The sequence below is a fragment of the Heptranchias perlo genome, chromosome 11 (genome assembly GCF_035084215.1).
Source record: "Heptranchias perlo isolate sHepPer1 chromosome 11, sHepPer1.hap1, whole genome shotgun sequence".
NCBI classification, from domain to species: domain Eukaryota; kingdom Metazoa; phylum Chordata; class Chondrichthyes; order Hexanchiformes; family Hexanchidae; genus Heptranchias; species Heptranchias perlo.
In genome coordinates this window covers 59,142,010-59,159,683 of record NC_090335.1, presented here as the reverse complement: position 1 = coordinate 59,159,683, position 17,674 = coordinate 59,142,010, and the positions used below count along the sequence as shown (strand labels likewise).

At 42.0% G+C, this 17,674-nt stretch overlaps 1 protein-coding gene across 1 annotated transcript in view; it reads right to left on the bottom strand.

Annotated features, from left to right (window-relative positions):
• LOC137327404 (zinc finger protein 654-like) overlaps window positions 1–14,120 on the bottom strand; it is a 51,562-nt gene extending 37,442 nt beyond the window's left edge. Inside the window, exons 1-2 of the mRNA XM_067993152.1 lie at window positions 13,986–14,120; window positions 5,597–5,742 (exon numbers count right to left, since the gene is read on the bottom strand). Of these exons, the coding sequence (XP_067849253.1) occupies window positions 5,597–5,742; window positions 13,986–14,111 (272 nt within the window). The 5' untranslated portion in view covers window positions 14,112–14,120. The remainder of the gene's footprint in view (window positions 1–5,596; window positions 5,743–13,985) is intronic.
• Window positions 14,121–17,674: the final 3,554 nt, after the last annotated feature.

Here is a 17,674-nt window from a genome sequence, read left to right as displayed (position 1 = left end):
TACGTTACTGGACTAGAAACACAGGTTGGGACTTCAAATCTCACGATGGCAAACTGTAGAACTGAATTCCATAAATCTGTTAATTTTTAAAAGAACAGATATAGGAAACGAGCCAAAGGGGCTTATACTGAAACAGTAAAATGATAATAGATTTATACATCACCACATTTTTTAATATATCATCCAGACTTTATAGTAATGTCGGAGTGAATAAACTAGCATTGACACCCAAGAAAACTTATGAGGATTAGTTTGGAAACAAACGATTCAGTTACTGAATTAGTATCAGATACACAAGAGCCTTTAGAGTGCAGTTACACTAAGTTTAGCATTGGTGAGAAGCAATTTCAGGTTAACGCTGACGTTAAACTTGTGTACAAGTTTAAGACCCAAACTGACTCTGAGGTGAAGTGGAACGAGACCGCCCCCTCCTCTGCTTTTTGTTGTGTCAAATAGCATTTACAACATAACTGTAGCATTAGCGCAAAGCAAAACTGCTTCACAATGATATTACGGTTGTAGTACAAATACATCGTTCGTGTAACAGACTATTTCCTCCTCCCTTCTTTAAGGTCTCTCTGTACCATTCCTTAGAAGCTTTAAGGTTGTCTGAATGCTAATATATAACCATGATGTGGAGATGCCGGTGATGGACTGGGGTTGACAATTGTAAACAATTTTACAACACCAAGTTATAGTCCAGCAATTTTATTTTAAATTCACAAGCTTTCGGAGGCTTCCTCCTTCCTCAGGTAAATGTTCAGGAGCTCCTCGAAGCCTACGCATTTATACATATAGAACAATACATGGTGTTTACAGAATGCCCCTGCAACTGCCCGTTGCCAAGGCAATCACCGTGTTCAGACAGAGAGGTGTCACCTGCAGAACCCCCGAATACACATTCAACAAAAAAACAAACAGGAAAAAAAAGAGAGAGGCAGAAACATCCGGAAGGCAGAGAAAGCGTAGGCTTCGAGGAGCTCCTGAACATTTACCTGAGGAAGGAGGAAGCCTCCGAAAGCTTGTAGATTTCAAATAAAAATTGTTGGACTATAACTTGGTGTTGTAAAATTGTTTACAGTTGTCAACCCCAGTCCATCACCGGCATCTCCACATCATGGTTATATATTAGCATTCAGACAACCTTCGGGTAAGCGTACTCCAAGGCGGCCTTCGAGACACACGACAACGCAAAATCGTCGAGCAGAAATTGATAGCCAAGTTCCGCACCCATGAGGACGGCCTCAACCGGGATCTTGGGTTCATGTCACGCTACACGTTACCCCACCAGCGAACAAATGTTATCTGTTTTTAATATAATGGGTCATTTGCTGGCTTTCTCTGCCTTCCGGATGTTTCTGCCTCTCTCTGTTTTTTTTCCTGTTTGTTTTTTTGTTGAATGTGTATTCGGGGGTTCTGCAGGTGACACCTCTCTGTCTGAACACGGTGATTGCCTTGGCAACGGGCAGTTGCAGGGGCATTCTGTAAACACCATGTATTGTTCTATATGTATAAATGCGTAGGCTTCGAGGAGCTCCTGAACATTTACCTGAGGAAGGAGGAAGCCTCCGAAAGCTTGTGAATTTAAAATAAAATTGCTGGACTATAACTTGGTGTTGTAAAATTGTTTACAATATATAACCAGACATCAGGAGGTGTAGAAAGTGGCTAAGGAAATCCAGCTAACAAATTTCAACATTTTCCCTTCTCTGAGGTGAAGCAGAAGGTCTCTTTTTTTAAAAAAAAACTGTCTACTGATCCCAACCCAGGTGATTAGAAACTTGTCATATGGGTAATTATGGAGACAAATTCAAAGCCTATCTCTATGGCACAGTATTGGCTATCAACCCACTGCACCACATGGAATAAATTGTTTTCAGGCAGTAATTGCTTTCAAAAAAACTTATATGATCCTATTCAATACTGATGAACTAGGTTACATGTAAGATAATAGACCAATGGAACAAATTACTGGCTAGAACGGTGAGTGCTGATTTGCTGCACACCTTCAGAAGACAGCTGGACTAGTACCTGACTGGGGCGGAGATTACATTATACATAAGGTAGGTACAAAGTAATATTACATGGCTTCTGGTGGACAGGGAGAGTGTCTGAATCGTGATGCATAGGTCATCACGACTGTATGGAACAGGTTAGATGGACCAGCTGGTCTTTTCTTGTCTGACATTTTCATATGTTCATATGAAAACAGGACTGTTGATCAGTTCAGTAAAAGCACAATTGAAAAATAACAAGAATAGACACTGACTGAACTTCTTAAATCAATCAGCACTGTAATAATATAGAAGAGGCTGATCAAGGTCATAAGGCTTCAGAGGCAGAGTGAGAAGACATTAAGTAGATTTAACGCTGCAGTGATGCAATTAGGGCATTGTTAAACCAGCCTGGTAAAAGGCTTCCTGGTCACCGCCATTCAATATTTTTGCTTCTTTATTTTTTTTTTGGGTGGGGGGATAAAGAGGGGGGAGAAAGAGAAAAACAGGTTAGTTTCAGGAAGATGCAGTTTCCATACTTCAGCTCTGGATTTCTGTAAATCAGAACCAGGGATGAAGAGTCAAGAGCAGAAACTATACACTGTTTCCACTAAAATAACCTCAACATAGCTTATAACAAATAGCTCCAGAAATACACGAGGAAACAGCCACTGGGAACAATTTATGACCCAGGTAGAAAACTGTAGCATTGCGAGATCAGTCATGAGAAATCTCGGACATACTTGGCTAAATCCATTCAGAAGCTCATTTAACAAATGTTACTTTTTGCTTGGGTTTTTGTAAAATTGTTCATGAAATAGTTTTCTATAGTTGATTTGTACACCAAAATATTTTTTTAAATTTTCTAAGATACTTCATAATAAGGCAACAAGTGTAACTACTTCCAAAAACATCCTGCATATGCAATTAATCCGCGGTCATTTTAAAGCTTATTTATTATATTGCAGTTACTTCATCCCCATTAATAAATTAAAGATCTAACATGTTTAAATGCAAATTATAGATGACAATAGATTTTTCTTTTGTGTTTAAAACATATACTCACCTCCCATCTGTAAATTCCTGTGCCATATACTGTCTCTGATAACCAGAGCACTATAAAGTACACAAATGTGCGTTGGAAGGCAGTTTCAAATTTGTAATGCAGCGTATAACTAGATTCTTAATAAATGTAAAACATTTATATAAACTGTATGACATATCGAAACTGCAGGTCTCAGATCAAATTGACAATCGTTTGACGTGCATTTCAAGGTCAATTTTTTTTATTATTCGTTCATGGGATGTGGGCGTCGCTGGCGAGGCCTGCATTTATTGCCCATCCCCAAATTGCCCTCGAGAAGGTGGTGGTGAGCCACCTTCTTGAACCGCTTCAGTCCGTGTGGTGACGGTTCTCCCACAGTGCTGTTAGGAAGGGAGTTCCAGGATTTTGACCCAGCGACGATGAAGGAACAGCGATATATTTCCAAGTCGGGATGGTGTGTGACTTGGAAGGGAACGTGCAGGTGGTGTTGTTCCCATGTGCCTGCTGCTCTTGTCCTTCTAGGGTGGTAGAGGTCGCGGGTTTGGGAGGAGCTGTCAAAGAAGCCTTGGCGAATTGCTGCAGTGCATCCTGTGGATGGTACACACTGCAGCCACTGTGCGCCGGTGGTGAAGGGAGTGAATGTTTAGGGTGGTGGATGGGGTGCCAATCAAGCGGGCTGCTTTGTCCTGGATGGTGTCGAGCTTCTTGAGTGTTGTTGGAGCTGCACTCATCCAAGCAAGTGGAGAGTATTCCATCACACTCCTGACTTGTGCCTTGTAGATGGTGGAAAGGCTTTGGGGAGTCGGGAGGTGAGTCACTCGCCACAGAATACCCAGCCTCTGACCTGCTCTTGTAGCCACAGTATTTATATGGCTGGTCCAGTTAATTTTCTGGTCAATGGTGACCCCCAGGATGTTGATGGTGGGGGATTCGGTGATGGCAATGCCGTTGAATGTCAAGGGGAGGTGGTTAGACTCTCTCTTGTTGGAGATGGTCATTGCCTGGCACTTATCTGGCACGAATGTTACTTGCCACTTATCAGCCCAAGCCTGGATGTTGTCCAGGTCTTGCTGCACGCGGGCTTGGACTGCTTCATTATTTGAGGACTTGCGAATGGAACTGAACACTGTGCAATCATCAGCGAACATCCCCATTTCTGACCTTATGATGGAGGGAAGGTCATTGATGAAGCAGCTGAAGATGGTTGGACGAAGGACACTACTCTGAGGAACTCCTGCAGCAATGCCCTGGGGCTGAGATGATTGGCCTCCAACAACCACTACCATCTTCTTTTGTGCTAGGTATGACTCCAGCCACTGGAGAGTTTTCCCCGATTCCCATCGACTTCAATATTACTAGGGCTCCTTGGTGCCACACTCGGTCAAATGCTGCCTTAATGTTAAGGGCAGTCACTCTCACCTCACCTCTGGAATTCAGCGCTTTTGTCCATGTTTGGACCAAGGCTGTAATGAGGTCTGGAGCCGAGTGGTCCTGGTGGAACCCAAACTGAGCATCGGTGAGCAGGTTATTGGTGAGTAAGTGCCGCTTGATAGCACTGTCGACGGCACCTTCCATCACTTTGCTGATGATTGAGAGTAGACTGATGGGGCGGTAATTGGCCGGATTGGATTTGTCCTGCTTTTTGTGGACAGGACATACCTGGGCAATTTTCCACATTGTCGGGTAGATGCCAGTGTTGTAGCTATACTGGAACAGCTTGGCTAGAGGCGCAGCTAGTTCTGGAGCACAAGTCTTCAGCACTACAGCTGGGATGTTGTTGGGGCCCATAGCCTTTGTTGTATCCAGTGCACTCAGCCGTTTCTTGGTATCACGTGGAGTGAATTGAATTGGCTGAAGACTGGCTTCTGTGATGGTGGGGATATCGGGAGGAGGCTGAGATGGATCATCCACTCGGCACTTCTGGCTTCAGCCTTGTCTTTTGCACTCACGTGCTGGTCTCCGCCATTATTGAGGATGGAGATGTTTTTAGAGCCTCCTCCTCCCGTTAGTTGTTTAATTGTCCACCACCATTCACGACTGGATGTGGCAGGACTGCGACGAAGAACTGATTAAATATCAGATACTTCAGCAAAGTGGGGGGGGGAGGGGGCGGGCGGGGATGTAGTGAAAAGAAAAATAGCAGCCAAGTCACTGCTCTCACAGACCTCGAAATGGACAGTCATGAGCAGCTGAGGGAGGCCTGGCAGACAACAGTTCTTATTATCGGAGATGGTGCATGCCAAAGGAATTCACAGATTGGGGGAAAGTATATGCTAAACACAAAAGAAAAAGATCTGATAGATTTGTGCCAGTTTAACTGACCAACAGGCCAGTGAACACATTTCAATATAGGCTCACGGACTGCTCTCTCCCACACAGGATGCTTCTTGTACAATCAATGTGCAAAACTGTCTGCAGATAAGCAGGTGCTATACCTAACATACACAAAACAAATTGGTTCTGTTCACATTCAGCAGTTTTCACTGTAAATCAATGAACGGACCTGCTGCCTTTAAAGCCTGAGATACTAAAAATGGATGAAAAAAGAACTACTTACAAAGCCAGCCGGCTCAAGACGTATTGGACATGTTCACATTCCGCAGCGAGAAGGGGTCTTGCTTTGGTAAAACAGCAAATAGCACTTTTAAGCACTTGAAGTAGTGGCAAAGGCACCTGCCATCTCCCAGCATGCCATTCAGTTACCTGTTTGAGGGAGGAGAAGACTGAAGATTAACTGTTGGTACAAGATTCAAAACTCTCACTGAAGCTTCAATCCTTCAGCTGTCATTTGGCCAATCAAGACTTCTAGTCTTTTTGCATCAATATCTAAAGTTTTAATAATGCTGTATTAGGAACATAGGAAAAGGAGCAGACCATTCAGGCCCACGAGTCTGTTCTGCCATTCAATTAGATCATGGCTGATCTGTATCGTAACTTCATCTATCCGCCTTGATTCCGTAATCCTTAATACCCTTGCCTATCAATCTCAGTTTTAAAATTTTCAATTGACCTAGTCTCAACAACTTTGAGGAAAATAGAATTCCAGATTTCCACTACCCTTAGTGTGAAGAAGTGCTTTCTGACATCACCAATGGACAGCCCAGCTCTAATTTTAGGGCTATGCCTCCTTGTTGTCTTGTACATATGAATTACGCTAAAGATGTCACCAGAATAATAAACTAGGAAGTATACAAAATCAAGGGTCACTGCTGAAATGTCAACTTTACTCCATGAGAAAAAGCATGGAGTACTTTGTAATCTGAGGTTCAGTCTTGTGGGTCTACAAGAATTACAAAGTGGAGGAATAAATAATTCAGGTTGGAGTGCGACAGCATTTTGAAAGAAGGTGCACCTAGCACACACTAAATTCAGTGTGCTTCAGCATAATTATTTTGAATATATGCATTTCAGGAGCTTTGTAATAACAGGAACAGATTATTCCTGAAAAATACCTTTAACATTTTTAGACCATTACAGATTAAATGGAATTCAATAAATCTGACAATTTGTAGGCTGGCACTATGAAAATAGCCATGACAGCTGCCGGATTGTCAGAAAAATCCACTGGTTCAAGGGAAGGGAACCTGCGACAACAACCTGGTCTGGTCTACGTGACTCCAGTCCCACATTACGTAATATACTTAATACCTTCAGGGCAACTAGGGATGGGCAATGAATACTTATTGGTGTCACTGACATCGCAAAAACACATATTTTAAAAATTAACAGCTTGTTGCCAGAACAGAATAATTTGTTGCCATCCCCATGAATGTTTTATTTCAAAATAGTTGGCACAGCCGGATGACAAAGGACTTTGCTACTTATTTTGTTGTTCCAGCAGCTTGAACTGCAGTAAAGATCATGAATACCCAACTCAGTAAAGACAAATGTCAGGAGGCTACTTAGAATCTTGAAGATATGTTATTTGAGCAGCAAAAGAAATGATTTTATTGTGTATTACTGCTTTCACAACATACACAAGTTTGATTGTGCTAACATTTCTGACTTTGTCATGTATCTATTGTACAAAGTATACCAAGTAAAACTCAAAAGCTTAGAGGGGCAAATTCACAAAGTTAAATGAACTGAACTTTACCACCTTATTACAGTCAAACTCAATCATCCCCTAAAAAGTAGAGCTTAAAAAACTAGGGTGTGTACATGAAAACAGGCCCAAAGCAAAATAGTTGGAAAGGTGCTGCCAACATTATACTTTGTAACATGTTGCATGATGGGAATCATCTGCCAACATACTGCAACATAGATAATGCTTCCCCTTAAAAGATGCACTGTAACTTATCTTGTAAATGAGTAAAGTGCACCTTCTTTCATACAGACAATATTTTATACCTTAAGAAATAGTTGGTATGGGGTCCCCCAACTGAGCCAATTCCACCATTTCTCCATATCGGTCAGAGCGACAGATATGGTAATTATGCATGGAACTGCACCAATGCCTTTCGGCTTACAGTAGACTGTATACAGCTACAGTCTGCTCAGCCTACCACTATTTATATGGGAGCTCTGCAGGGTAACAGCTTATTTTTAAAAAAAATCTGTGAACTGTGATTCTATCACCACCACCAAGCAAAGTGCATTTTAAGGAACTGTAACTACTCTAAAGAATGATGCGCAAGATCTATACCTATCAATAAGGCTTTTTTAAGCTACACAAGTTTATTTTAAAACTAACTTTTTATTTTTACTTAAGATAATTATGTCTCAGTATATGTAAAACTAGCTACTGGCATTCAAAAGCTGTGATATCAACTGGATATTATGATAAATCTTCACTTCATCTTTGCACCCCACTTCATTGGCTACTGCACGATATTCTTCACAAGGAGCAAATCAAAAAAGGTAATTTTTTTTAAAAATGTTTACCTCAAAGCTATTGCAGACAGCTTATTACATAATGTGCATGTCTAAATAAATTTGAAAGAATATTAACCTCACTTTTGTTATACAAGGAGGTGGGAAGGCCCGATTCAACAGGTAAGTGCTTTTATTGCACTGCTCGTGGGCCATGAGGAGCAGGAGTGTTTTCTCCAGGCCCATGAAGTTTACCTGCTGCGATCCCACACAAGATCAGCTGATCCCCCTCTCCATGTCTCACCCCCATCTATCCATGACGCCCAATGTCTCCGACCCCCACGTACTCCCACTCCCCGCTACAATGTCCGACCCCAAGCCCCACAACGTCAGACTTACCTGGCATCTGCTCCCTGGCTGCTTTCCCGTCCGACAGGCAGCCAGCCTGTCGATTTGGATGGCTGTCGGGTGGGAAAGCTGCTGAAAAAAATTTAACAGACATCCTGACGTCAAAACTGTCTGGAAACCTAGGAAACCCATACTTCTGGGTTGTCCATCTGGAAATGTGCCCCCTGCCCCCTCCCACCAAGTGAAAAATCCAGGCCATAGTTTCAGTCTATTCCTCCTAATTCAAATTATTAGATAACATAGGAATATGGGAACAGGGATAGATCACTCAGGCCATTCTATTAGCTCATGGCTGAACTCTACCTCCATTTACCCGCCGTTGATCCATAGCCATTAACACCCTTATCTCAATAAAAATCTGCAGATCTCAATTTTTGAAAATTTAAACTGACCCAGCATCCACAGCCATTTGGGAGGAAAGAATTCCAGATTTCCACGACCCTGTGTCAAAAAGTGCTTCCTGATTTCACTTCTAAATTGCCTACCTCTAACTTTAAGATCGTGTCCCCTCGTTCTGGATTCCACCACCAGAGGAAATAGTTTCTCGAAGTACCTTTCTCTTTTTAATCCCTTTCTCATTTTAAACAGAGTAGATCACCCCTCAACTTTCTAAACTCACGGGAATATAAGACATGTTAATACAATCTGTCCTCATACTAAAACTTAAAGGATTAAATTATCATTCTGGTGAATCTGCACCGTACCTCCTCCAAGGCTAATATATCTTTCCTGAGGTGCAGTGCCTAAAACCGAATGCAATACTCCACATCAAGATTTTATACAACTAAAGCATAACTTCCTCCCCTTTGTACTCCGACCCCCTTGAAATAAAGGCCAGCATTCTATCAGCCTTTTTGATTACTTTTTGTACCTACTTTCTAAATGATAAAAAGTTAAAAACAGTGGAAGTCCAAAGGGACTTAGGGGTTCAGGTACATGGATCATTGAAGTGTCATGAACAGGTGCAGAAAATAATCAAGAAGGCTAATGGAATGCTGGCCTTTATATCTAGAGGACTGGAGTACAAGGGGGCAGAAGTTATGCTGCAGCTGTACAAAACCCTGGTTAGACCGCACCTGGAGTACTGAGAGCAGTTCTGGGCACCGCACCTTCGGAAGGACATATTGGCCTTGGAGGGAGTGTAGCGTATGTTTACTAGAATGATACCCGGACTTCAAGGGTTAAGTTACAAGGAGTGATTACACAAATTGGGGTTGTATTCTCTAGAGTTTAGAAGGTTAAGGGGTGATCTGATTGAAGTTTATAAGATATTAAGGGGAACAGATAGGGTGGAGAGAAACTATTTCCACTGGTTGGGAATTCTAGGAGTAGGGGGCACAGTCTAAAAATTAGAGCCAGACCTTTCAGGAGCGAGATTAGAAAACATTTCTACACACAAAGGGTGGTAGAAGTTTGGAACTCTCTTCCGCAAACGGCAATTGATACTAGCTCAATTGCTAAATTTAAATCTGAGATAGAAAGCTTTTTGGCAACCAAAGGTATTAAGGGATATGGGCCAAAGGCAGGTTTATGGAGTAAGATCACAGATTAGCCATGATCTTATCAAATGGCGGAGCAGGCACGAGGGGCTGAATGGCCTACTCCTGTTCCTTTGTACTAGTGATTTGTTACCTGGACACCCAGATCCTCTTGCTCCTCCACAGTTCTTAGTCTCTTGTCAACAGGTCCAGAGTGGATGACCTCACACTTCCTCACATTGAACTCTACCTGCCACAGTTCTGCCCACTCACTTAATCAATCTATATCCCTTTGTAGCTTCCAGCTCCATCTACACAACTTACTGTGCTTCATAATTTAGTGTCATCTGCAAACTTGGATTATACAATTCTCTATTCCTTCATCTAAGTCATTGATACATGGTGAAAAGCTGAGACCCCAGTACAGATCCCTGAGCAACTCCACTTGTACATTCCCTTTATCCCTACTCTGTCTCTTACATCCCAACCAATTACCGACTCATGTCACAAAGTTACCTCCAATCCACCCGCTCTCATTTTTGCTAATATTGCAGAACCTTATCAAATGCCTTCAGAAAGACCACACTGACATAAGAAGTAGGAGCAGGAGTAGGCCATCCGGCCCCTCAAGCCTGCTCCGCCATTCAACGATCATGGCTGATCTCCGACCTCAATGCCATTTTCCTGCACTATCCCCATATCCCTCGATGCCTTTAATATCTAGAAATCTATCAATCTCTATTTTGAATGTACTCAATGACTGAGCCTCCACAGCCCTGGGGGGTAGAGAATTCCAAAGATTCGCCACCCTCATGACAATCCCGCCATCCCAGGAATCAGTCTGGTGAACCTTCATTGCACTCCCTCTTTGGCAAGAATATCCTTTCTTATCAAGGTGTTTCCTATCAACATCAATAGACACTCTTCCTATCCACCATGTTACTGACCTCAAAAAATTCAACCAGACAACCTACCCTTCACAAATCCATGTTGACTCTGATCAGCTCATATTTCTTCAAGTGCTCAGTTACTCAGTCCGTGATGATAGATTCCAGTAACTTCCTCTCCCTCCCTTCTTTAATAGTGGAGTGCCATTTGCAATTTTCCAATCCAAAAGCACAATTCCTCAATCTAGAGCGCTTTGGAAAATTATGACTAACGCAGTTGCAATTTCTTTTAACACCGTGGTGCGGAAACCACCAAGTCCTGAAGATTTGTCTATCTTAAGTCCCATTATTTTCTCCATTATCCCCTTTTTAAAAAAAAACCTTGTATTAAATTCAATAATTTTCTCCCCATGACTTATTTTTATGTTCCCTTGCACTGCTGATATTTTGTCCTTTTCCTCTACTATGTAAAAGGATACAAAATATTAATTTAATAACTCTGCCATTCCTTATTGTCCACCATAATCTCACCTGCACGTCTTTAATGGGCCCACATTCCCCCTAAATTATTAAAAAGTTTTACTGTAAGTTTTTACATATTCCTTTTTGCACCCCATATTAATTTCTTTGTATCCCTTGTTGCTTTTTCTGGCTCAGTCGGCTGGATTTGTACTTTTCCTTTCATCGATCCTGATTCTGTGGTTCCTCCTTCTCTACCATCAGTAGGTTCCCCCTACCCTGCTGATGGACAGTCACACACTCCTCTTCCTGTATCTGTATGTGATGTGACTGTGTTCTGGAGTAAATTGTCCAGATATTCCACCATCTCCCTTATGTGCCAGAGTATCTCTAACTCACTTCAGCTCAACGACTGAGCCGGAGTGGCTGGACATAGATATTTCCCACAGGTGCATCCACAAATTCCCATATTCTGCAGTCCTCACATTCACACTGCCTATGTTGCTATTATCTATTCTATATTTATTTACTATGCAGCAGATGGGTTTAATTTGATTTTAATACTTTTATTGCTGTGTTTAGTTTATTTAGCCTATTTCTTTCTCTTACTGACATCAGTTTTTAATTTATTTAATTATGATTACTCAAAGCAGCATTAGGTTTTTGCCCTTGGGTCTTTATTATTTTAAGTTTTGCTCTTAATTCTACTTTTCTATGTTATTTACTTTGCTTAATTCAAACATTCTTCAGTGCAAAAAATGACTGGGAATTATCAGGAGTAAACTGTGTTAGATTTGCATAATTCAATTTAAGATCACACAACAAAACAATAACAACAACTGACTGAAGAGCTGTCATGCATTATTTTAAATTTCTGCACAATGTCAATAAGCAAACAGAATGTATCCCACAAAAATTGGTAAGGGAAAACAGTCTCATTTAGGGCATAGGTATAATAAAGCAAATATTTGCTATAGTTTTCATGCTAGGGCTACAGAAGTGATGAAGCCCAGGGCCTCTGGACTATCTCACACCCTTATGCAGTTCTGTAGTTCCTGGATCAATAGTTCAATGATACAGCTCTCTACCACAATCAACAGATCGATTTGCTTAAAAGAAATAAGGCCTATCGCAATACCAGCACTGCACAACCAACTGCATCATTTTGTCATCTGTCATGTGGCATTTGAGCATCCAACCAAAATCCATCTGTAACTTAAGTTACCTGGTCACAAAAATAATTTGCATGACAAATAGGGCAATCCCCAATATCCAAGTTGCTGTTGAAAGTAACAATGATCTTGCCATTGTGGAATGCAAATCTCAGGGGGTTTATTAAAGCAGTGTTACAACAAAATTCATGTTTGACATCTATCATGCAATACAATAACAAATCCAAGAAAATTGAGCTAAAGAAAAAATAGCTTGCTCTATACACTACAACACATCTTCCTAAGATAACCTGTAACAGTGCTCATGTAACAGCAATCAGCTGTTGTGAATTCATGTGGTAAAATTCAGCCATAATGTAAAATGGTCAGTGTGAAATATATGAATACCAACAGCAAACTCACTGAAAAAGCTCTGGAAAATGGTTTTAAAATAAGGAACCCACATACATTTTCAAGTGCTTGGAATGACATTCCAAGACACAAACAAATTTGGACCAATCATGTTTCACTCTCACATTATGACTTAACTTACTGCCTGGCTTTAGTTATTGCCTATAAAATATACATAACATATATAAAAATCTCTTGTACTCAACTACAGATCAATAAACTTTATAAAACTTACATCAAAAACACTAATACCTTTTGCAAAGAGCTAAGTGCACCAACTCAAAAACATATTTAAGCCATGAACCAGAATGGTGCAAGTATCCTGTATAGTTGCATATTTGAGACTGCAATCTAGTTCCTAAAGCCACCCTCTGGAACTCCCCTCCTCAGCATGTTTACCTTGTCACCTCCCTGCTTGCCTTCAAAACCTCAAGACTGTTCCTCTTTTACTGTGTTTTTGTCCCCTTTTGGTCCTTTCCCCCTCAACTCAGTGCTCACTTGCTGTCCACTGAGACATCTCTCTGCATGTGAACACTATAGAAGTGCATTAATTGTTGAAATAAACCATATGGATCCCAAGATTACACCACTTTATAGTATCACTTACAAATATTTATCTATATATACACACTGTAAAACTCAAATAAAAAATAAGATATTCCTCACGTGATATCACATAGCTTCAAGTTCTACATCAGTAAGACATAACAGAATGAAATGATCAAAGTTAAGCAGTATTAACAGCAAACAAAATGAATTGTTTTAAAATTACATTATAGCTGCAAGTTGAACAGTGGTTGGGTCGTACAAATAACCCAGTTTTCTCCTCATTTATGAAATCAAATCCGCTCCAATTACCAGAATGTAATTAACTATTAGACCAATAATTATTCATTTAAATTGTACACCCACATCACGTCTTTGACAAAAAAACTTTAGTTAACGTCATAGGGGTAACAGCATTGTTGATGCACTATGACAGTTGAATACCGGCCTTCAAAATTAACATTTCATAAAACGAGAGAACATTCGCACAATTCACACTCACAAAATGAGTTTCAAAAAACACTTTGAAACAATATACAAAAAAAAAAGTTTTCCAAAAAGAAATCCTGCGTCAGCTCTCACAATTCGCTGCTGGGGGAATAAACTGCGAAGGCAGCCCGTCTAGGAGCAATACACATTTTGTGGTGTAACTTTGCCTCTGTAATGTAATGGGGGGGGGGGGAGGGGAGAGAGGAGGGGGGGCTGTCAAGAAGCTCTCACTCCCAGACTACTGGATTCCTCCCCAACAACACCCCACCCCCCAAAAAAAAAACCCGGCTGAATTAAACACTCACTCGACAGAACTTCAGGCAGTATTCGTTGGAGGCGGTGACTAGGCCCAGAGACGTTCGCAGTTCGCTCTCTATCCATTCCAGTTCTTTCCTCAGACTCCCTACCTCAAACTCCTCTTCTTCCGCCATGCTTCTAACTCCTACCTGCGCGTACCACCGTACGCACGCGCTTCCGTCATCGCGAGCGCGCGCACACACACGTACATGCTATTGGTCCCCCTCCTCTCCTCGTGTTCCGGTTGGGTCCTTTCGCGCCTCCTGCGTCACGGCAACGATCACGTGACGGCGCGGCGATGACGTCACCTGATCCTGTAGTTCTTGGATTGCGTTCCGACGGTGAGGGGGGGGGGTGCGAATCGTTGATTGACACTTGAATCGGCCAATCGCCATGCGCCACCATAAAAGGAAGTTTTAAAAAAATGTCAATGCTAATATTTCTGGTCAGGTTGCGTTGTGGGAATTGTAGTCTTGTTCTTGTTTTGCCCGCGTTCGCGGCAGGCAGCAAGAAGCTCATCGTGGTGCTCAATATACGTGTTACTTTTTTCCTTCCCCCAAATTAATTCATTCGATATTGAAACAAAGACATTGGGAAAGAATGAAAGTGCAGTTTTAATGTCTGGGTGTAGTTCCCATGGCCTCTCCATTTCTTTCTTGGTCAGTCTTCCAGTGGAACTTTGTTCTCCTCGCTCTCTGGAATTCTTTACACTGTTTGAAGTCATTTATTAGACATGGGTGAATGCAGTAGATGGTTGTCAGCAAAGTAAACCGTAAGGGTGAAGCCAAGATCAGTTAGTGGATGTCACCAGAACGCCAGAATTTAATTTCCTTCCTTAAAGAGCCAATATTAAAATGTCAAAATGCTGACAATTACATCCATATGAAAGTGGGATTCCAGGGGATGATGATTGGAGGGCCCATGGGATGCAATACTTTCCTAGCCACAGAGAATCCAGAAGGAGAAGCTCTGCATAGTTGGAATTTGGTGTGAAGCCGAGACAATTTTGCTTATTATCAGCAAGAATTCAAATGTGCAGAGATCACCTGAGTCAAATGAAAATAAAACCAACACCATTTTCATAGTTTGTGTGGAACTCAAAATCCATCAGTGACACTGGAGGCCAAAAGTGAGAGAAAAGCTAAAACAGAAATATGAGAGGAAAAGTTTCACATACTCTGCTTCCCTTTTGAGAAAAGTATACAGAATAAGGATTTAAAGAAACAAGTTTGGTTATTACAGTAATAATGTGATTTTAATTTTGATTTTTCACTTGGGCAACTAAATAAAATTATTTTTAAGCTTAATTTTTAAAAGTTATCCCAAACAAAAGTTATTTAGATTATACTTTTTTGCTTTTTCTTTATATTGCTTAGATTAAAAACAAAAGAGATTTGATTTGTTTTAACTCAAATTCAACGCAGCTGACACATAAAGGCAAAAATTTCAGTAAAATCTGCATATGAATGCTTCCATAAAACAGTACTCCTGTGAGTACTGTTTTTATGGAAGCATTCACGAGACACTTACAGCTATTTGGCCCATCTTAATTCATCCATCCAGAACAGCCTTATTCTCCATCATTGCTGCATCTTGATGTTTCTTGGGTTTTCACCTCTATCATTTTTCACAGAAGCCCATTCCAAGTGTTGATTACTCTCTGTGTGAAGAAGAATCTTCTGATATCAATCCTAAACGTAACTTTAACTAGTTTGAATCTGTGCCCCCTTGCTCCCACGGTTTAGTTTATAATATTGCAGATGAACCGTTTCCATACCATTTACTATCTTATTTGTCTCTGTAAGATCACCTCTTAGATGCCTCCTTTCCAGGCTAAAAAACCCAAGTCCACCAGCTTTTCCTCATAACTCAGACCCCCTGACAATAGGAATCAGCATTGTGGCTTATCTTTGCACTGCCTCCAGTGCTTGAATGTATCCCTTGTTTCATAGCGACCAAAACAACAACAACAACAAACACAACAACACCTTACATTTACATAGCACCTTTAACGTAGTAAAACGTCCCAAGGTGCTTCACAGGAGCAATCAAACAAAATATGGCATTGAACCACATAAGGAGATATTAAGGCAGGTGATCAAAAGCTTGGTCAAAGAGGTAAGTTTTAAGGAGCATCTTAAAGGAGGGGAGAGAGGTAGAGAGGCTGAGAGGTTTAGGGAGGGAATTCCAGAGCTTAGGGCCTAGGCAGCTGAAGACACGGCAGCCAATGGTGGAGTGATTAAAATTGGGGATGCGCAAGAGGCAAGAATTGGAGTGCTGTAGGGCTGGAGGAGGTGAGGAGGCCAGAGATAGGGAGAGGCGAGGCCATGGAGGGATTTGAAAACAAGGATGAGAATTTTAAAATCGAGGTGTTCCTGGATCGGGAGCCAATGTAGGTCAGCGAGGACTTGGTGCAAGTTAGTATATGGGCAGCAGAGTTTTAGATGAGCTTAAGTTTATGGAGGGTGAAAGATGGGAGGCCAGCCAAGAGAACATTGAAATAGCCATATCTAGAGGTAACAAAGGCACGGATGAGGGTTTCAGCAGTGGATGAGCTGAGGCAGTAGGAAGTAGGCATTCTTGGTGATAGAGTGGATATGTGATTGGAAGCTCATCTCAGGGTTAAATAGGATGCCAAGGTTGCGAATGGTCTGGTTCAGCCTCAGACAGTGTCCTGGGAGAAGGTTGGAGCCGGTGGCTAGGTAACGAAGTTTGTGGCAAGGAGAGAAGGTAATGGCTTCTGTCTTCCCAATATTTAGTTGGAGGAAATTTTTGCTCATCCAATAGGACAAGCAGTGTGACACACCAGAGGCAGTGGAGGGGTCGAGGAAAGTGGTGGGGAGGTAGAGCTGGGTGTCATCGGTGTACATGTGGAACCTGGCCTTGTGTTTTTGGATGATGTTGCCGAGGGGCAGCATGTAGATGAGAAATAGGAGGGGCCAAGGATAGATCTTTGAGGGACACCAGAGGTAATGGTGCAGGAGTGGATTGAGAAGCCATTGCAGGTGATTCTCTGGCTACGACTGGATAGATACGAATGGAACCAGGCGACCGCAGTCCCACCCAGCTGGACAACGGAGGAGAGGCGTTGGAGGAGGATACTGTGGTCAACCATGTCAAAGGCTGCAGACAGGTTGAGAAGGATGAGGAGGGATAGTTTACCATGGTCACAGTCATTCAGGATGTCATTTGTGACTTTGATAAGGGCCGTTTCAGTAATGTGGCAGGGGCGGAAACCTGATTGGAGGGATTCAAACATGGAGATGAGGGAAAGAGGGGCGCGGATTTGGGAGGTGACAACACATTCAAGGACTTTGGAGAGGAAAGGGAGGTTGGAGATGGGGCGGTAGTTTGCAAGGACAGAGGGGTCAAGGGTGGGTTTTTTGAGGAGGGGGGTTATGACGGCAGATTTGAAAGGGAGGGGACAGTGCCTTAGGAGTGTGAACCGTTAACAATATAAGCTAACCTGGGGGCCAGGAAGGGAAGTGGGGTGGTCAGCAGTTTGGTGGGAATAGGGTCAAGGGAGCTGCAGGTGGGTCTCATGGTCAAGATCAGCTCGGAGAGGGCGCAAGGGGAGATAAGAGAAAAACTAGAGAAAGATGTGAGTTCAGGACAGGGTGGAACCATGGAGGGTTTGGCTTGTTGGTCTGGGGAAGGGAGGGAAGCAGCAGAGGCAGCTATATGGACAGTCTCAATC